This window comes from Salarias fasciatus, chromosome 12 (assembly GCF_902148845.1).
Source record: "Salarias fasciatus chromosome 12, fSalaFa1.1, whole genome shotgun sequence".
NCBI lineage: Eukaryota > Metazoa > Chordata > Actinopteri > Blenniiformes > Blenniidae > Salarias > Salarias fasciatus.
Genome location: NC_043756.1, coordinates 12,646,274 through 12,668,056, shown reverse-complemented (window position 1 = coordinate 12,668,056; position 21,783 = coordinate 12,646,274). Strand labels below are relative to the sequence as shown.

Here is a 21,783-nt window from a genome sequence, read left to right as displayed (position 1 = left end):
TCAAAAATATTGCAAGTCAAACTGACATTAATCACAACCAAAATGCACATTTCACTCCTTTGGACGTTTGACATTTTAAATTACTTACTACTACTACAGTCCCAGTGTTGGTCACTAACACCACAGGCCATAGCATCGCTTTAGAACCACGTGCTATTTCGAGACGCATTGAGGGGGCAAAGACGATTTATTAAGCTGCCCTCAAGCCTGTCAAAACACAATATTTAAAAATGGTGAATGATCCATTCAGACATTATGGTCTCATTTCCAAACAGTGATCTGAGTGAGGTATGGGACCTCAGGCTGGTGTTGACTGGTGAACAACAGAGTGCAGGAAGAGTAATGCTCAGGGAGGAGTGTGAAGCCTTTACTCGAGATGAAAAACACGTGAGCTGTATTCCCACCCTCTGCATGCACATTAATGACCGGACACCAGGTCAAAAAACTTTTATCAGCGTGCCCAAGCCCCTGTATCAGGAAGTCAAAGCATATCTACAGAACTTAATAAACATAAGGTGGGTCACAAAATTCAAATCACCTTATTCTTCCCCCATAGTGTAAGAAGTCAGGTGAACTCAGACTCTGTGTGTATCGAGAAGTAAATCGTAAGTCAGTGCCTGACAGACATCCTGTTCCAAGAATACAAGACATGCTCGATAGCCTCACTGGTAGGTCCTGGTTTACAGTACTGGACCAGGGGAAGGCTTATTATCAGGGGTTTTTAGATGAAGAAAGCAAGCCTCTCACAGCATTCATTACACCCTGGGGTTCATATCAGTGGGTCAGGATCCCATTTAGATTATGCTCTGCCCCAGCTGAGTTTCAGAGAAGCATTGAAGAATGTTTGTGGGGCTTGTATGATGACATGTGCCTACCCTGGGGATAATTTGGTCCACAGTAAGTAATTTTTCAGGACTATGTTGAACATGTGAGAGCATTGTTACAGTCAATTAGAATTGTACATTGACAATTCAAGGCTGGCACGTCAGAAAACTTCAACAGATGATAGGCACTCATTCTGTGATCTTTGCAGTTTTACTGTTCACACTCTCAGTGTGATTGCATCCTGTCTCTGTACAGCAGAGACAGGATGCAGTTTCCACTACCATATTCTCTCCTGCTGCGTCATACATTCCAGTTTCACACAGTAGCCTATATGTTTCAAATTTATTAAGTACTTCTTTGTCAACAAAGGTGCTGCCATTTTGTCCAACAGTACACATACAAGCTGTTCTGTTCATTGGATGAGTTTGTGACCACTCAAAAAGCTGCAATCAATGCTGGGATGCCTTTTCTTGCAGATCACTGCAGGAATAAAACTGATGTGATAAGAACCTGTCTTGTATTGCACATGCCTTCAGCTGCTTCACAATTCAGCAGCAGGAGTGCTGATGAGAACCAGAAGGCAGGAGGAGCACATTACACCTATCTTAAGGTCAAGGCACTGGCAACGTTTCAGGGTTGATTTTAAGGTTTTATTTTTATTTTTTAGTGTCTTAATGGTCTTGGGTCGCTTCAATTATCCAACCTGCTTTTACGTTATGAGTCCTCGTGGTCCCTGAGGTCCTCTGGCGCCGGCCTTCTCAGGGTTCCTGGGGTCAGAACGCTGACCTATACGGTGAGGCTGCGTTTCATCACTATGAATGAAGTTCAAGAGTGTGTTGATGAATGTGGACAGTGCTTGTTGGCAGAGGGTGGGCGGGAGGTTCCTGTGTGTGCATGTGCTTGTGTAAAATGGGTGGTGCGTTTTTATTTTTTATCTTCTTGTATTTTTAACCTGTAAAGCAATTTGTGCTACAGTAGTAAATAAAATTTGATTTGATTTAATATGAAAATATTCGCTGAGTCTGGTTTCTGATGTGGCACCTAATTGAAGCAGGTTTCCACTTGACTTTCCAGGGTGTATTCTAAACCAGTTTATTTTGTCTCTCACTAAACTCTGCATGCATTGGGCAGAAGACAGCAAAAAATAAATAAAATTAATGAATAAATAAAAATGCTTACATTAGATCTAATTAAAAAAACAGAAAAAAGAACAAAGAAACATGCTAAGTAAAATAGAAATGGGATTCTCGGTTGGACTATTGTTTTACATGATCAAATTCTCCTGACTATAACACCTAAAGCGTTTAACTGCATGTCATGAAGTCAGAGATCACAGTGTTTCTAGAAACTACCAGCTTTCTCTGTGGGCCTACAGCTGTCTCCCCCACCCTCATGGTCTGCCTGCACACTTTAAACCCCCCCCCCCCCTCCCCAGACCAGGCATTTGCTCGTAGGTTCTCAGCTGTCTGTGCTCTAAATAGACCTTATCAGGAGTAGACCACCTTCAAGGGGTTCATGCTCACACAATTTACTCCATTAAAAAGCACTTTTTCCTCATCAAGTTGGATGATAACAACAAGAACAGATGGGATGTTTGCTGCAGTTAAAAGATTTTTCATTAAAATCCTTTTTTAAGACAAAGATGTCTTCAGGAAGGTGTGTACACTGAGGAATGATCCCCTGCATGTCTCCGATGGTCCATCTTAGCCCCGTCCCACTACACTGTGGCCCACTATAAATATAAATCGAGCTGTCGGAGGGGCACGGTTACTTAAGTCAAGACAAAGTTACACTTCGTAGTGACTTGAAGTCCAGCTCATCTACGCAGCAGAAACACGCAAAACCAAATAGCAAAGAAGAAAGGACACACAACCTAAAGGTACAGTACAGACTTCACCTCCACACTGGGACTTCAGCAGGTACACAGTCTGTCTGTCAGGCCAGCAGGAGGGGATTTGTGTCAGTCATTTGGGAAAGAGACAGGTTTGCAGGCTCAGACAAGAGGTATGAGATCATGCCAAATAAGGCCTGCGGGAGGCCATTTAAACTTAGAGATAACACGTGTATGGCCATTTGCTTCAGCACAGCCAGGCCGACGAGACAACGGTAGGAAGAATGCTAAGAGTCACAAATCTACAGAAGTGTTAAACTTGATTTTTACTGGCGCTGTGTTATGATTCCTGCACTCCGGGATGAAAAGATCCTCACACTGAGTGTATACTATTTAAATGATTTATTTTGTCTTTTGTGTTTTGTTATCACTGACCGTCTCCTTTTTCTGTCAGATGGGAGAGCCAATGCAGTTAAAAGATGAGGGAAACAAGCACTTTCAGGCTGGGGATTTCGACCAGGCCATTGAGTGCTACACCAAAGCCATCAAGATGTGCAAGGACAAGAAGGTGTTGGCTGTCATTCACAGAAACAGATCTGCATGCTATCTTAAAAAGGTAAGCAGCTTCATTCGGCAGCACAAACACAAATTAAATGTGTATTTGTAAATGATCTCACTAAGAAAAGACTATTTTTCTACTTGTAGGAAAACTATTCCAGCGCAGCATCTGATGCAAGTAAAGGTAGTGTGATGACTGAGAAACTGAAGAAACTGAAAATAAGCACTCGGTATCGCAAAAGCCTTGAAATTCATCATGACTGTTTTTTTCACCCCTTATAAAGCAATTGACGTCGATGCAGCCGATGTGAAAGCCTTGTACCGACGCTGTCAAGCCCTGGAAAAACTCGGAAAGTTGGACATGGCCTTCAAAGACGTGCAGAGATGCGCCACTATTGAACCGAAAAATAAGACCTTTCTGGAAACTCTCCGCAGGCTGGGGGCCGAAATCCAGGCCAAGGTCAGTATTAGGCACAAATATCCAAATGGAAATGTTCATCCAGGTCTCACATTTTAAAAAATTCATTCATGGGTCATTGAAGGCAGTGTAGATAGAATTCTTGTGGCCTAAAAATAAATAAGGCCCGAATGAAAAAATGTCACTAACGGCTTGAAGACTTTCATTCAGTTTTCTTTTTTCTCCTCAGCTCAAAACAACGTTCTCCACAGATTCACGGGTACAGAACATGTTCGACATTCTGCTTGATGAAGAAATGGAAAAAGACAAAAAGGAAAAAGTAAGAAGCTTTTGATACTGTTTCTGACTGAGTGAAATTCCTACTGGTCAGAAAACAAGATTAATGTTTTTATCTGGGATTTTGACAAATATTTACTTAATTTAACCGTCCAGGCGGCCAACAACTTGATCGTGCTGTCAAGAGAGGACGCCGGAGCAGAGAGAATCTTCCAGAATAATGGGGTGCAGCTTCTACAAAACATGATCGAAACAGGCAAACCGGAAATGATCCTGGCTGCTGTTCGCACGCTGTCAGGAATGTGCACCGGACATAAAGCGCGGGTGAGTAGAAAAAATGCTACAAAATTCTTTTTCCTCTTAACACAGATATGTATGTTTATCAAATGTCTTCCCCTCAAACAGGCCATGGCCATCGTTAACATGGTGGGTGTTGATAAGATCTGCAGCATCATGGCTGTTGACAATGAGGAAATCGCTCTGGCAACCTGCAACCTCTTCCAGTGCATCAATGACTCGCTCAGTGGGGGAGATAAAAGGGATTATGGGAAGGAAGCCTCCTTGGTTTTAGGTGAGCTGGAAAAGTCGTCCGTCCACACCTGCTTTATCATGAGGAATATTGTCACAGCTATAATTCCCTGTAATGTTTAAGCAAAACAGAGAATATTATGATGAATATTGTGAGTTCTGACTGCTCCCTTCATAATATTCATGCTTGATGTAGAACAAATTTTCAGTTCCAGCTACAAAGTCGTTGCTGTAACCTCTAGATCATCAGCTGATTGCACTTTTTCATACTCATTTATTCTTGTTTCTTCTCAGATGCGGCCAAAGACCTTAAAAACATCCTTCTCTCTCTGTTGGAGATGGTTGGTAGTAAGAAGGTGTCTGGCCACGGCAGAGATCAGGCGCTCAATCTCCTGTGCAAGAATGTGCCCCGCAAGGGGAAGAAAGAAAAAGACAACTCAAGGGCCCTCTTCACAATTGACCATGGTGAGTATAACTGCACGAGCTCACTTTTCTGCCTTAAGCTACAGCCTGTCATTGCAGCGCCAGTCTCTGACGGAGTCTCTCCGTGTTGCATTTTCAGGTCTGAAGAAGATCCTGAAGGTTTGTGGACAGGTTCCTGAACTCCCTGACCAGCTGCTCCTGACAGAAAACACACAGCTGATTGCCAGCGTGCTTCTCAACAAGCTGTATGACGACCTCAAATGTGACCCGGAGAGAAACAACTTCAGGGACATCTGTGATGAATATATCAAGTATGTCCACCACTTCGCCATGCACTATCAACACATGTGACAACATGAAGCGTCCTGCATGACAGCCCAGTCGGCTCAATACTTTCTTTGTTCAGTCGTTACCTTATTGTCAATGCATTTTCCAAACAGATCCAAAATCGACCCCAACAACATGGATAAGACCATCCACGCCATCAACACCATCTCCGGGCTGCTCCAGGGTCCCTTTGACGTCGGCAACGCCCTGATTGGACACCAGGGCATCATGGAGATGATGGTGGCTCTGTGCGGCTCGGAGCGCGAGGTGGACCAAATGGTTGCGGTGGAGGCGCTGATCCATTCTTCTACAAAGATGAGCCGCGCCACCTTCATCATCACCAATGGCGTGTCTCTGCTGAAGGACATCTACAAGAAGACCAAGAACGAGAAGATTAAAATACGAGCGCTGGTGGTGAGTGTGTGGGAAGAAGACTTTCTTATGAGTTTATTATACAGGCAAAAAGAAAAACATGGAAAAGTGAAAACAAAGCAAGGAGTTAAAGAGTTGTAGATACACAGATTTAAGCGTTATGCTTAACATAAACATTGGCATATACTTATAGTAAAAAACAAAAAAATACTAGATAAAGTTTTTAATAAATCATGCATGAAAACTAAAAAGAGAACATAAACATAGAAACATTGGATTTGTGTTTCGTGCATGTTCATGTCTGTGTGCTTTGCAGGGTCTTTGTAAGCTGGGCTCAGCTGGAGGTGACGACTACAGCTTGAGGCAGTTTGCTGAGGGCTCCACTGAGAAGCTCGCCAAGCAGTGCAGGAAGTGAGCGATGAGTCACGAAAAATAACAACCGTTTTCTTTTGTTATTGCATATTGAAAAGATTCATTAAAGCACATGCACGGCACTTCTCATCCACACAACTGAGTTCTTTCCCTCTGTTGTTTTAGGTGGCTCTGTAATCCCCAAATTGATGCCAAAACCAGGAAGTGGGCAACTGAGGGTCTTGCTTATCTGACAAATGATGCTGATGTCAAAGATGACTTTGTGGAGGATGAAATGGCCCTGAAAGCCATGTTTGAACTGGCCAAGGTATGGAAACAACCAACAAACATAAGAAAAAACATCAGCTGTCAGTTTTCAGAGTGTGGGCTTTTACTAAAAAATACTAATCAGACAAGGGGAAAAATAACACTAAAATAGAGACTTATGATATTTTTTTGATTATTTGTTTGTTTTAGAGGGATCATATGTGTGCATTACTGTATAACAACTCTACATTCACTCAAATGAGAATTTATGCCAGATTATACCAAGTAGGTCATTTCATAATACACACATTATTTTCTGATTTATGGAGTGGTGAAGAGACAAATCCAAAATATGAGGAAATAATACAAGAACAGTTGGTATAAATTGTGTAGACCTTGGTTTTTCGTCTCAAAGTAAAACTGGATCTCAAAAGTTAATTTGCATAGTGTTACCATACAAATGTCCTGTTTCAGTCTTCCTGTAACTTCTCTGGTTTCTTGTTGGTTTTCAGTCAAAGGACAAAACCATTCTATATGCAGTGGCGTGCATTCTTGTTAACTGCACCAACTGTTATGACAAAAAGGAGATCATCCCTGAACTGGTGCAGCTCGCCAAGTTCTCAAAGCAACACGTGCCTGAGCAACACCCCAAGGTAAACCAGGAAGAAGAACAGGAAACGTCTCGACTGCATGGAAAGTATTAGTCATGTGCAAACTAATTGCACACAATGAGCAACTTTTCTTTCTTAGGACAAAAAAGACTTCATTGAGAAAAGAGTGAAGCGGTTGCTGAAGGCCGGAGTCATATCAGCCCTTGCTGTCATGGTCAAAGCAGACAGCTCCATCCTGACAGACCAGACGAAAGAGATGCTGGCAAGGTATGAAGCATTTTTACAGAAAAGTAGTGATGAAGCCCTGGGATGTGTTGACTGATACGACCTGAAACTCTGTAAAGCATTCCACAAAAATAACAATAATGATAATGATTATTATAGCACTGTAAGTCAGTTTCAGCTGAGCAAAGACCTGCGTCTCAGGACACATTTCCTGTTTCATATTTCATCATTCTATTGTGTCCCCCTGCTGATGCTGACTTACATTCCCGGGCCCACACTCACACAAACACACATGCACACACATTCTCCCCCTTCTCTCTGCTGCAACTTCTTGGAATATTTACATTTGTGTATTTTGGGCGTACATATTTTATCTTAGTTATTGCATTTAAAGTTTCTTAAACTCTATTTTATGCCTTTTGATCCTGTTGAAAGGCTTCGCGTGCACGGCAGCATATAAACAATGACCATAAAGAGATTCTGATTCTGATTAGATAACAAAAGATTGCATTAGCGTTTTCACCCAAACAATGACCTGATACACATTTTATATATAAATCATATATAAAATAAATGCATTTTTTTGGTTTATGTCAGATTCCTAATGCTTTTTTTATGCTTTCAACTTTAGGGTATTTTTGGCATTGTCTGATGATCCAAAAGATCGTGGTACTATTGTTGCCCAAGGTGGTGGAAAGGTAAGAAACATATCATCACTATCCCAGATATGTTTTATCATTGCATTTAAACTGGAATCACATTTTGCTGTGCCCTCAGGCTTTGATCCCACTCGCTCTGGAAGGAACAGATGCTGGAAAGGTGAAAGCCAGTCATGCCCTCGCCAAAATAGCAGCTATTTCCAATCCAGAAATCGCTTTTCCTGGTGAAAGGGTAAGTGACAAACAATTAGCATGCTTTTGTTTACTTCAGTGTACATTGATTTTTACTTATTCACCTCACATTGCCAACTAAGCATGCCTGTGCACGCATTATTTCATTAGCCGTATTCACACATATAGAACTCACACACCAACACCACAGCTGCCAGGCAAGGTGTAAAACGTGCGGCTCGAAAGAGAACCTACTTCAACTGGCCTAAAGCTGCCCCATTTATCCCAAATTTACATTCCCAGAGGCCTCACATTCTACTCTATGTCTACAAATGGGTTCTCATTATGGACATATCTTGTTTATTTGTGCTTTGGATAATTCAGTATGTCACTCTGAGTTGCTGGTAGAAGTTTATAGTTTAAAAAAGGACATTTTGAAATTAATTATCAGTCAGTGTCTTTGTTGTTTGACAGGTGTATGAGGTGGTCCGTCCCTTAGTCAACCTCCTTCACACAGACAGAGAGGGGATGCAGAACTTTGAAGCTCTGCGAGGCCTCACCAACTTTGCTGGATTCAGTGAAAAACTGAGGTGACATTTGACGCGATGATTATTTTCTGACAAAAACCAAGTTTTTCCAGAATGTGTTTTTTACTTGAGCTTTATTTGTTTTTCAGAGTAAAGATTGTGAAAGAGAATGCTTTGCCTGATATTGAGAATTACATGTTTGAGGAGCATGACGAGCTCAGACAAGCTGCCACTGAATGCATGTGCAACCTCGTAACGTGTAAAGAGGTGAGGACAGCCAAGCCAATAGCATGGAAATCCATCCATACAAACTGCAGTTAAAACAAGTTTTTTTATGTCTGAGAGGTCAACTTCTATTTGTTTTAGGTCCAAGAGCGATACCTGGAAGATGGTAATGACAAGCTGAAGCTCCTGGTGCTGCTGTGTGGAGAAGATGATGAAAAACTTCAGATAGCTGCAGCTGGAGCTCTGGCCATGATCACTGCTTCTCAGAAGAAGCTGTGCACCAAAATGACCCAAGTGGTATGTGCAAGAATCATGTGCATGGGTATAAAATACCAGCATGGCAACAATGTTTGATTAGCATTTGCCCTTGACTAAAAGCTCACCAATTACACCCGCTAGATAAAACATAGTGCAACTGGATACACAGCACAGTGGCTAAAACTATTCCGGATAACCAAATGATCCCATCTTACTTGGCATAAAAGACAATACAGCTTGACAGGCAATAGTTCAAATGATTCATCTCACCTCAGGGCAATTTCGAGTCATCAGTCAACTTCAGATGGTAGTACATTGACATTTGCCCTCTGCATTTTAACCACACCAATTAGGAAGTGGGTATTGTGTGGCAAGCGGTAAGCATTTGGGGGTTTCTCCTTCTTATGATCTTTGAGCAAAATGAAACTGTGATACTTTGGACTGGTTGGTAATATTACTTTGCATGAACAAGGGCAACTCATTTTTAAAACCATGAGAGCTCAAATCAATCAGTAACTGAGTATTCTATATCTACCAACAGACTGCCCAGTGGCTTGAGATCCTGCAGAGACTATGTCTACATGATAACCCGCACATCCAGCACCGCGGCCTTGTGATCGTCCATAACATGTTCAACTCTGACGACAATGAGCTGACCAAGAAGCTGATAGAGAGTGAGATGCTGGAAATCCTCACAATTATTGGCAAGGCGGCAGACAATCCCAAGAGGCAGGAGCCCATCGATACTGCACGCGCTTGCCTTGTCAGAGCTATGGATCTTGGTCTCATCAAGCCTTTCAGCAGCCCTTCTTAAAATGCAACAAACCAAACAACTGCAGCTGACATTCTTCTCTATTCCCTCTGTTAAATAGAGACTTTTTTCAATGCGATTTTTAAGTATTTTTAAGTCTGGCTTAAAATCTCTAAGCATAGTCCTCATAATATCTGCTATTGTGGGATTAGCCAATGAAGTATATTACCATAAAACATCTGTTTTACAGTAGAATTCTTTTTTTTTATTTGTTTGTACTGAGCTGTAACTGTGAGTGGAGGTATAAACATAAATTTGTTGTAATGTATACACTGTGTGTCATTGTTTTGTTTTTTTAAACACTAACACCTTAATCTCTCTTTATCTAGAAAGACATGTACATTTCAGTACCACTGGATCCAACTCAGAGTGTCTGGCGTTAGAGCTGACCCCAGCTGACAGAGTTGATTGAGTTATTGATAAGTCAGTAGTGTCATTTTTTGATTCTTCATCTTTTTCAGAAAAATGGATCAGACATACAAATTGATCATTGTTCTGTGTTCTGTAAAATGTTGTCAATGTATCATTTGGACACCAAAGGAATTGAGGAATTCCACACTGTGCTTGTAAGTTCATGCTTTTACATTACATTCGCCGTCACTGCAATGACTGCAAGAAGCTCTTGTGAGAAGTCGGAGCATAGATGTCAAGTCAGGCTGCCAGAGTAGCTGATTCTGAAAGACACTGGTGCTGGTGGATTTGACAAACGTGATGATCTCAACTGCAGATTTTACAGCAGTGCCTTGGAAGGTAAGGTGCTCCTGAGGCAACTGGATCATAAATGGAACTAGTAGCATCAGAAGAAATAACCTGACTCACCAAACCGAAGGAGTCAGTCAATGCAGACCCAGCGTTCACTCAACAAGACTATTACATCTTTGAACGGCCAATCATTTTAATTCCTTAACTGTGACTTCTTGCTTTACAGGGAATCGTTGAGAATCTTTTTTAAAGTGCCATATAAATAAGTGTATAATAATAATAATAATAATAATAATAATTATAATAATATTAAATTGCGAATTGTGATGAGTTCCACTAATCACAGCTACAGTTGTAGGAGGATGCAGATTAGCACAATAGGCTCAGCAGCAGTACTCACAGCTTTAGATGCTTTCTCAGTATTAAGACTGATTGTTACACACATTGTAAACATTAAGTGCTATCCACCGCTGTATATCTTTTAAAAATGAAAGTGTCACTAATGGACGCTGATGATACATCAGGATTCCTTAATATTCTCTGAGGATTTTCCTGGGATCCTGTACAATGACTGTGATGTGGAATGACATCATAAAAACGAGGAAATTTGGAGTTAATCCAAGTTCAATTCAGCAGCATCCCTAAAATTATTGGACCAAAAAGAAGAAAAAAAAAAACGCATTTGAGTGTGTATTCTTTATTCTTGTTATAATTATAATAAGTACAGAAATAAAGTAAATATTCCGAGTTCGTGGTAATTAGAACCCCTCTCTTGCGCATGTGGTTCGTTCCATTAGCAGCGCCTACCTTCATTCATTTGTCTCGTGCGTCGCGTGTGAGAGATTCAGTAATGCTGGAAAAAAAAAAAAAAGACCAGGCGAAAAATAAAAAGACTCAGCGGTGAAGAAAAGACGTTCTCACAGCAGAAAACCAGAGAAAATCATCCAGGTAACGGCCCGAACGCACTGGACGCGGAAGCGCCGCGCGCGGAAGCGCCGCGCACGGCGCTTCTGATCGCCTCCCATGTTAACCTATCTAACCGGCCGCACCGAACGCGCAGTGGAGCGCCGCGCGCGCCGCGGCTCGCGCTCTGCAGCGTGCCCGCTCCGCTTCGTTCTATGTTTCACGCGAGCCGCGAGCGCCGGGAGCGCCATATGTCAAGCTGGATCAAGCAGATCGGACCAGACAGGAAGTCGGAAACAGAAAAGGCAAGAGAATCCGGTCAATTTTCAAAATATAACAAATTAAATGGGGCCCAGCCCGAAGGGACGACGTGGGCCTGACCTCCGGTGGGCTCACCACCCACCGAGGGAACCGTAGGGGCCGGGTGCAGTGTGGATTGGGTGGCAGCCGACGGCAGGGTGCCCGGCGACCCGATCCCCGGACACAGAGACTGGCTCTAGGGACATGGAATGTCACCTCGTTGGCGGGGAAGGAGCCTGAGCTTGTGAGGGAGGTTGAGAGGTACCGGCTAGATATAGTCGGGCTCACCTCCACACATAGCCTGGGCTCTGGAACCCAACCTCTCGAGAAGGGCTGGACTCTCCACTTTTCTGGCGTTGCCCGCGGTGAGAGGCGGCGGGCTGGTGTGGGTTTGCTTATAGCCCCACAGCTCAGCCGCCATGTGTTGGAGTTCACCCCAGTGAACGAGAGGGTTGCATCCCTGCGCCTTCGGGTCGGGGATAGGTGCCTCACTGTTGTCTCGGCTTACGGGCCGAACAGCAGTGCAGAGTACCCGGCCTTCTTGGAGTCCCTGGGAGGGGTGCTGGACAGTGCTCCGACTGGGGACTCCATTGTTCTACTGGGGGACTTCAACGCCCACGTGGGCGGCGACAGTGAGACCTGGAAGGGGGTGATTGGCACCAGGACACCCTAGGTCGGAGGTCGATGATCGACTTTGTTGTCGTGTCATCTGACCTCCGGCCGCGTGTTTTGGACACTCGGGTGAAGAGAGGGGCAGAGCTGTCGACCGATCACCACCTGGTGGTGAGTTGGATTCGCTGGCGGAGGAGGAAACCAGACAGACTTGGCAGACCCAAACGTGTTGTGAGGGTCTGCTGGGAACGTCTGGCGGAACCCTCTGTCAGCATGGCTTTCAACTCCCACCTCCGGGAGAGCTTCTCTCATGTCCCGAGGGAGGCTGGGGACATTGAGTCCGAGTGGACCATGTTCTCCACCTCCATTGTCGAAGCAGCTGCTCGGAGCTGTGGTCGTAAGGTCTCCGGTGCCTGTCGTGGCGGCAACCCCCGAACCCGGTGGTGGACACCGGAAGTAAGGGCTGCCGTCAAGCTGAAGAAGGAGTCCTATCAAGCCTTGCTGGCTCATGGGACTCCCGAAGCAGCTGACGGGTACCGGCAGGCCAAGCGAACTGCAGCCCAAGCAGTTGTGGAGGCAAAAACTCGGGTCTGGGAGGAGTTCGGGGAGGCCATGGAGGAGGACTATCGGTCGGCCTCGAAGAAATTCTGGCAAACCGTCCGGCGCCTCAGGAGGGGAAAGCAGGTCTCCGCCAACACTGTTTACAGTGGAGGTGGGGAGCTGCTGACCTCAACTGGGGATATTGTTGGACGGTGGAAGGAATACTTCGAGGACCTCCTCAATCCCATCGCCACGTCTTCCGTGGAGGAAGCAGAGGCTGAGGTCTCAGAGGTGGACTCGTCCATCACCCAAGCTGAAGTCACTGAGGTGGTTGGCAAGCTCCTCGGTGGCAAGGCACCGGGGGTGGACGAGATTCGACCTGAGTACCTTAAGTCTCTGGATGTGCAGGGACTGTCTTGGTTGACACGTCTCTGCAACATCGCGTGGCAGTCGGGGACGGTGCCTCTGGATTGGCAGACCGGGGTGGTGGTCCCCCTGTTTAAAAAGGGGGACCGGAGGGTGTGCTCCAACTATAGGGGGATTACACTCCTCAGCCTCCCCGGGAAAGTCTATTCCAGGGTACTGGAGAGGAGGATCCGACCGATAGTCGAACCTCGGATCCAGGAGGAACAATGCGGTTTTCGTCCTGGTCGTGGAACAGTGGACCAGCTCTATACCCTCCATAGGGTGCTCGAGGGTTCGTGGGAGTTTGCCCAACCAGTCCACATGTGTTTTGTGGATTTGGAGAAGGCATTCGACCGTGTCCCTCGTGGTGTCTTGTGGGGGGTGCTCCGGGAATACGGAGTCCGGGGCCCCTTGTTAAGGTCCGTATGACCGGAGTAGGAGTCTGGTCCGCATTGCCGGCAGTAAGTCGGACCTGTTCCCGGTGCATGTTGGACTCCGGCAGGGCTGCCCTTTGTCACCGGTTCTGTTCATAATCTTCATGGACAGAATTTCTAGGTGCAGCCAGGGGCCGGAGGGGGTCCGGTTCGGGAACCACAGGATTTCATCTCTGCTTTTTGCAGATGATGTTGTCCTGTTGGCTTCATCGAACCCGGACCTACAGCATGCACTGGGGCGGTTCGCAGCCGAGTGTGAAGCGGCAGGGATGAGGATCAGCACCTCCAAATCCGAGGCCATGGTCCTCGACCGGAGGAAGGTGGCTTGCCCCCTCCAGGTTGGTGGAGAGACCCTAGCCCAAGTGGAGGAGTTCAAGTATCTTGGGGTCTTGTTCACGAGTGGGGGATGGATGGAGCGTGAGATTGACAGGCGGATCGGTGCAGCGGCTGCAGTGATGCAGTCGTTGTATCGGTCCGTCATGGTGAAGAAGGAGCTGAGCCGAAAGGCGAAGCTCTCGATTTACCGGTCAATCTACGTTCCCACCCTCACCTATGGTCATGAGCTTTGGGTCATGACCGAAAGGACAAGATCCCGGATAAAAGCGGCCGAAATGAGCTTCCTCCGTAGGGTGGCTGGGCGCTCCCTTAGAGATAGGGTGAGGAGCTCAGTCACCAGGGAGGAGCTCGGAGTAGAGCCGCTACTCCTCCACATCGAGAGGAACCAGCTGAGGTGGCTCGGACATCTGTTTAGGATGCCTCCTGGACGCCTCCCTAGGGAGGTGTTCCGGGCATGTCCCACTGGGAGGAGACCCCGGGGAAGACCCAGGACACGCTGGAGAGACTATGTCTCTCGGCTGGCCTGGGAACGCCTTGGGATCCTCCCAGAGGAGCTGGAGGAAGTGTCTGGGGACAGGGAAGTCTGGGCATCCCTGCTGAGACTGCTGCCCCCGCGACCCGGCCCCGGATAAGCGGTAGAAAATGGATGGATGGATGGATGGATGGATGTTTTTTGTTTTTACTATTTTCAATCATTGTCAATCCAATCAGAAATCTCGTAATATGACATACCTACGAGCACAAACAATGGAGGGAAGATTAAATCTATAACCATACTCAGCTTGCTAAATGTACATCATGAAGAAACGGTCATTGTGAACTGAATAAAGTTTATTCAAATGTCCGTCGCGTTGCATCTTGGGCAATTTCAGTATGAGTAGTGAACACACAATGTATACTCAACATTTCTGGCGAATGCAGTATGCATCCGGGAACTTCTCGCATACTTAAAATCGCATACTGCCAGTGTAAACACACTGCATACTCAATAAGTTAGTATGAGTAGTACGTAAGTATGCGGTTTCGAACACAGCCTATGAGTAGTGAACACACGATGTATACTCAACATTTCTGGCGAATGCAGTATGCATCCGGGAACTTCTCGCATACTCAAAATCGCATACTGCCAGTGTAAACACACTGCATACTCAATAAGTTAGTATGAGTAGTTGGTAAGTATGCGGTTTCGAACACAGCCATCGTGTGCGTTTGGTTGCAAATCGAAAAGGGAAAGTGAAACTGCACGAGGCAGCGCCATTTTATGCCCCTGCCGTCGAGATTGTTTTTTTTTTTCTTATATTGGTTTTGTTATTACACTGGATGGAATCAATCTTGGATGGCGAGCCGAGTCCGTGGATGAACCAGATTCTTCTACTACACAGCCCGGTGTGGTAGGACAGAACATCAGCCATTTTCCACTTTCTGCCCCTTACACACATTCACATACACGCCCCGGAACTCTCTTTATTCTTAATTTTCTTCTTTGGACATTTTTCTTTGGGACTGAAGGACAATTGCATCGACAGTACAATTCTTCACACACACACAGAAGTGGAACTTGAGCTACTGAGTGAAAATCACTCCAAAAAGGGAAGCGTTTTGTTAAGTGGTTGATGAACTTTTGGTTTATGAAATGTTGAACATGATTTTGGTGATTAACTTGAATTGTAATTGATTGTATTGGATATTAATTGAAAGAAGGGTGCACCCAGGTAAGAAAGTGATTTAAACTGTGAACCTTACTAAAAGAAAGTGGTACCACAGGGAATTTTTGTTGAAAATATTGTATTTTGTTTCATTGTATTGTGTTTATAATATTGTTCAATATATGCCGGCAACTCATTTTTCAAACTGTGGTCTGAGTCTCATTCATTTTTCCATCTCCTGGTATGAGCCGAACCTGAGCAGAGCCTACTGGTCCAATCATTTTAAATAATCTCATTACATATATTTGGATGAGTATAATTTAAATTGAGAGTAAAGGAGTGTTACAAGTGGCGAGTCAGCCAGCCAGGAGTCATTGTGAAACTGAATGACACTCGAGAAAAAAAAAAAAAAAAATTATAACAATCAAACCCCAAAACAAATTCCAGTAACAATGGAGATTGTATCTCAAGAGTCAGTTAAAATTCCAAATTCAGTTATCATAAAATGACTTACCAACAGTGATCTTGATGAAGAAGTAGCAACTTACCTTGCAAAACACGGTTCAATTAACCGCCACCTTCGCATCGACAACCCAAACTCAGAGTTTCACCAGCAGGTGATTGTTGAGTTCAACCACACCAGTGCTCTGGAAACCCTGAAACCCCTTTTTCCAGTCAGTATCCAAAGCACAGCGCAACCTGAAATCACTTTTCAAATCAAAAGTTTAGCAGAAGTGTATGCAGAAAATGCACAAAATGTCACCAGGGCATATATGAAAGAGCTGTCAGAAATAGCACATGTGAGTGGACACTCACTAAAAGAACTGCTTGAAGAACAACTGGCGAAGCTCACTGTATCACCTGAATCCGTTCAGACTTCAGCTTCTGAAACTGTCAGTGTCACTGACAAAAGCTCCAATGGACAGGTTGATAACTCCCCTGATTCACAACCTGCTGATTCTTCTCAGTTAAATGATTCCACCCCAAACTGTAGCCAAAACCTGATCGATCTCAACCTTCAGATGCATCCCAATTACAAACTCGATCTTAATCCACCAAGTGTGCAGCGAGTTGTAGTTGAGCATGTCGTGCGCAGTAGTGAAACACCATCACACTCACCCATGCCAAGCAGATTCAGAGCTTTCTCTGGGCGCATCCCACGTCCAAATAACGAAGCAGATTACGACACATGGCGCACAAGCATTGAAGTCCTCATAAATGACCCAGCCGTTTCTGACCTGAACTGTACACAAAGAATCTTTGACAGCCTTCTACCGCCTGCAACGGATGTCATAAAGCATTTAGGCCCACATGCAAAACCTTCTGAATTCCTGAAAGTGTTAGATTCTGCATGTGGAGCTGTTGAAGATGGTGACGAGCTCTTTGCTCGGTTCATGAACACACTTCAGAATGAAGGAGAAAGACCATCAGCCTATTTGCAGAGATTGCATGTCTGCTTGACAAAAGCTATGCAGCGCGGAGGTGTCAATGTGTCTGAGTTCAATAAGCAATTGCTGAGGCAATTCTGTCGCGGCTGTTGGGAGGACAGTCTCATCAGTGACCTCCAATTAGGACAAAGAAAAGAGAACCCACCTTCTTTTTCCGAACTGCTCCTGCTCTTACGGACTGAAGAAGACAAACAAGCATCAAAACTCAACCGTATGAGACAACATTTGGGACGGCAGAAACCTGTGTCTAACTATCAAAAGCAACGGGCCGTGTCAAATGTACAGACTGTGAGTACAAATGAATCGGAGTTTGATGAGCTAAAGAAACAAATAGCTGAAATAAGCACACAGCTCACCAGTTGGAAAACAGAAAGTCAAAAACAGAAGCAACCCAAGCAACCGAAATCAAAATGCCCAGCAATCAGTGCAAAAGTTGAGGCCCGACCTGTGAAGAAGAAAGCTCCAAGGACACAGACATTTGCTAAAACAAACGCAAAACCTCGCCCATGGTATTGTTTTCACTGTGGCGAAGATGGCCATATTGTTTCATCATGTGAAAACGAACCAAATCCATCCTTGGTAGCTTCCAAGAAAAAACAACTGAGGGAGAAACAGGCCAATTGGGAAGCTTCTAATGGCAACAATGACGAGTCACATTTAAACTGATCTTGGCCTCCAGTGTGGGACAAGTGGGGGCTACAGAAACCAAAATCTGTCCCAGACCACAGACAACCTCCTTAAAGAAAGCTCAATCAAAAGTGCAGTCAGTAAACCTCCCAAAAGGTTTAATTGGCACCAGAACTACTGCTAATGTCATCATCGCTAACAAAGAAACAAACTGTCTGTTAGACACAGGATCACAAGTGACGACAGTACCCCAGAGCTTCTATGAAAAACACCTATCGAACTTACCAATCCATCCAATACATGATTTGCTTGACGTAGAGGGTGCTAATGGTGAATCAGTGCCTTATTTGGGTTTTGTCGAGCTCTCTGTTATATTTCCAAAAGAGTTTGTGGGGTCAGATATCAACATAGAAAGTGGTACCACAGGGAATTTTTGTTGAAAATATTTTATTTTGTTTCATTGTATTGTGTTTATAATATTGTTCAATATATGCCGGTAACTCATCTTTCAAACTGTGGTCTGAGTCTCATTCATTTTTCCATCTCCTGGTATGAGCCAAACCTGAGCAGAGCCTACTGGTCCAATCATTTTAAATAATCTCATTACATATATTTGGATGAGTGTAATTTAAATTGAGAGTAAAGGAGTGTTACATCATCGTTGGTGCATTTATCAATAAGAATTTCCACAACAGGACCCACGGAGAACTTGTGATGATAGCATGGAGCAGGACCATCCGGCGAAGGGGGAGACAACTATCCATCGCTGCTATCTCCAGATTTTCACCTCCATTCAACGGAGAAGTTACACCACACCTATGAAATAAGCTAACGTTAATATTATTTTGTCATCAGAGACACAAATCAAAAATATAAAAACAAGTATTGTAATTACCGTTTCGGTTGCAGGGTGAGCATCGCTTCTTGCGGCGACAATACCAAGCCACTGCCAGTGCAACTGTTGGTTTAAAAGACTCAAATTCAGATTAATTCATCTATAATCTAAATGAATACACAAACAGACACACACTAAAACGAAGTGAATTCCATCAGAAAACATAGATCTCACCTGACTTTATTTGAAAGAATGATCAGACCACCAGCGATGCAAGAAGAGAGACGGAGAGCAAAGCAGAACAAGCAGGATTAGCAGCAAAAGCCAGAAAAGCAGTTCTCTACATGGAGCTTAAAGAGTGGACAGATTTGTCATGGACGTCTTCATCAGGCTCTCTGGTACAGAAGAATATGTACAATATTTACCCAAAACTATGATGGCCAGAATCACCACGATAGCTACTGGGATCAGGTAACCTGGAACAGCTAGAGGAAATGTCAATCACTGATCAATAAAAACAATAAGCTGCACTGTGTAAAGTGGATTTCTGCGGTCACTCACCACTGGACACCTCACCACTGGACACCTCACCACTGGACACCTCACCACTGGACAGCTCACACATGCTGCCGAAGTCTGTTAGAGAAAAGAAAAAAATGTTACCAAGTGGTTTTTACATTGAATAGATACTGCCATAGGTTATTTATAATAAGATACTAAACTACATAACATGACTACCCCGACAAGAAAGTTTTTAGAACCGAGATGTTTATGAAATATGCAATTTCTTTCCTGTGCAGTGAGAGCAACTGTGAGGAAGAGAAGGTAGTGATAGTTACCAAAAACCTTCTCTGTTAAGATTTGTTCACCAGTCCTTTCGAATTCACACTCGCACATCGTGACGGGTGACACAAATGCGCGGCCGTTGCACAGACAGACACCACCGGGTGGTGGAGGGCCGGAGCAATTTGGGGCGTTGTCCACGGGGATGGGGGTGTTGTTGCAAAAAAGTCGATAGTTGAGGTCAGAAGAAATGTTTGCAGAAAATATCGGTGGCTTTTGACCTGTAACATCACACAGTATGTTTTCATTAGATGTCACTCTTTTGAATTAAATCAGGCAAATTTTGCCACCATGAGCTTAAACATAAAACACAATGCAACAGAAAAGAACAAAGTTAAGTTCAGGAGAAAATTATGTGGGACATTGATTTACATTTGAAGTTTGTTAAGTGCCACAAACCTACCGGCCATTGTAGAGATGTCGGATGTTGGAGATCAGAGCTGATGAAGCCTGAGATATGTCGATCAGATCCTGTCACACACACACACAAACACAAACACAAACACACACACAAACACACAAACACACACACACGCACACACGCACACACACACACACACACACACACACACACACACACACACACACACACACACACACACACACACACACACACACACACACACACACACTAACAATTCAATTCAGCTTCATTTATAAAGCGCCAATCACACACACACACACATATATATATATATATATATATATATATATATATATATATATATAAATATAATAAAACTGCCACTACAAGCTGCAACCTGTCACAGTAAGCGAGTGCTCCAGTGCTCGTCAGGCGCATTAACCTTGTTCAACACGTCACAGAAGATGTAGTCTGGAGATGAGTTTTATGTATTCATCAATTTTACACTTATTTCGGTAAAATTTGCTTGAAAAAAGAAAGGGCTCTTTGTATGCATGAGTGAAAGTTGCTTTTCAGAGGCATTCCGGGGTGTTCCAGTAGGAGAGGCCAGTATATTTCTTACCAGCACGGCGTTCCGGTGCGTTCCGGCTTACTTTCACCTATGGTTTTAGCCTCCATTAAATGTCAAGTTCTTTCAGTTTCATTGATTTATGAAGATGAATAAATTTACTTTGTTGGTATTCAGTAATACAATAATGAGCAATTTGTGATCAAGGATCCACAACAACAAGGAGCAGGTCTGGTAGGACTGCAGAAGCAGTTAGCAGGACACAGAGCCGTCGCGATAAAGCAGGCAAACTAGGCTGGGGCCTGCTGGCCTGGGACCCCAAGACAACAACTGTTATGAATAAAATGCAACGACAAATCGTGTGAGCACCCCTTGGCAGCCAAGGTGCAATGACACTATCAGGAGTCGGGATCTCCCCTCAATGGGGCCCCTCTCAGTAGTAGCTGACAGCACGCAGCAGCCAGCCGGTTTCATAAGCCCTGCAGCTGACAAAATATAAAACAAATCCAAGGATAAAGCGAATTTATCAACTTGAACATGATGGCCTGAAAAGTTAACTTTACATACAATGTGTGTGTGTAGTTTTATTTATATTGTGGTGATCGCGGAAGGAGGAGGTAGGCAATGGATCTGATTCAGGTGAGGTGTATTGTTCCCGCACACATGGTGACAGCTGACATCCAGGAGGCCCCTTCAATACAACGCTTCCGCCTATTTAACCCCACCACCCGTGCAACACACCTCCAAACGTCACCAAACCCCGCCCCTTCTAATGTGACGAGACTCCCTCTCAACAGACACCACAATATTGTACTTTTAAATTAATATGCAACCTGCACTTTTTTCATGTTGTTTTGAACAGTGTGTTTTGAATAATTGTGCACATGATGCCTGAAACGTTAACCTTACTATATGTGTGTGTAATTTTATTTATTTTTACCTGCACTCCTTACATGCTGTTTTTGAATAATGTGTCCTTAGCAGTGTTTTATTCCAAATGTAGATATTTGCACTTTTTGTGAACCAAAACATTTTGTATTTAGTTACTATACTCAGGGGTGCACATACGCAGCCGCTACCTGCGCATGCGCTACCAAATAAAAAAATGCGTACCTGATGAAACATTGTAAAGCTCATTTGCGTACCGAGATTTGGGGACAGCCAGGTGTGTCTGTGTGTCAGATAGGCCAGTGCTCACCCGTCCCGTCAGACCGGGGGGGACGGTGCTCACTCAGAGCTTTCCTTTCAGGTGTAATGTTCTGCTGTTGTGAGTAAAATGATGCGCACAATACTTCAGACTGCTCTGTTTAGTCCCGCGCAGCACTGGGACAAAAAGCTCGCGCCTTCAATTAAGCCCTCTGGTGCCCCCCAGGGGAGGCGCGCCTCACACTTTGAAAACCGCTGGTGATAAAAAGCAGATACTGTACGAGCACTTCTATTTTTCAGAACTTTAAACACCATTACACTATGTGAAAGTTAAAAGGTTTCAGAAATTCTGTTGCACTGCTTCTCTTCATTTACAGTTGAAATTAAAACAGGCTATGTAACATGTCCATG

The 21,783-nt window shown here is 44.2% G+C and overlaps 1 protein-coding gene across 1 annotated transcript; it reads left to right on the top strand.

The window, feature by feature from the left end:
- The first annotated feature begins 2,613 nt into the window (after positions 1-2,613).
- LOC115398232 (protein unc-45 homolog B-like) lies at positions 2,614-9,666 on the top strand. The gene is made up of 20 exons (XM_030104908.1): positions 2,614-2,704; positions 3,111-3,272; positions 3,362-3,398; positions 3,499-3,674; positions 3,862-3,951; positions 4,065-4,232; positions 4,314-4,479; positions 4,731-4,901; positions 4,999-5,170; positions 5,300-5,600; positions 5,875-5,969; positions 6,096-6,237; positions 6,689-6,829; positions 6,927-7,054; positions 7,644-7,710; positions 7,790-7,903; positions 8,317-8,432; positions 8,519-8,636; positions 8,736-8,891; positions 9,394-9,666. Exons 2-20 carry the CDS (start codon positions 3,111-3,113, stop codon positions 9,664-9,666), a joined length of 2,793 nt encoding a protein of 930 aa, XP_029960768.1. The 5' UTR covers positions 2,614-2,704.
- Positions 9,667-21,783: the final 12,117 nt, after the last annotated feature.

What these genes read in the sequence shown, in the direction of transcription:
- LOC115398232 (XM_030104908.1), top strand. Translation starts at nt 3,111, where the DNA reads ATGGGAGAGCCAATGCAGTTAAAAGATGAGGGAAACAAGCACTTTCAG. An exon ending in GGGCCGAAATCCAGGCCAAG is followed by an intron (nt 3,675 to 3,861) that starts GTCAGTATTAGG and finishes TTTTCTCCTCAG; the next exon opens with CTCAAAACAACGTTCTCCAC. An exon ending in AAAAAGACAAAAAGGAAAAA is followed by an intron (nt 3,952 to 4,064) that starts GTAAGAAGCTTT and finishes TTAACCGTCCAG; the next exon opens with GCGGCCAACAACTTGATCGT.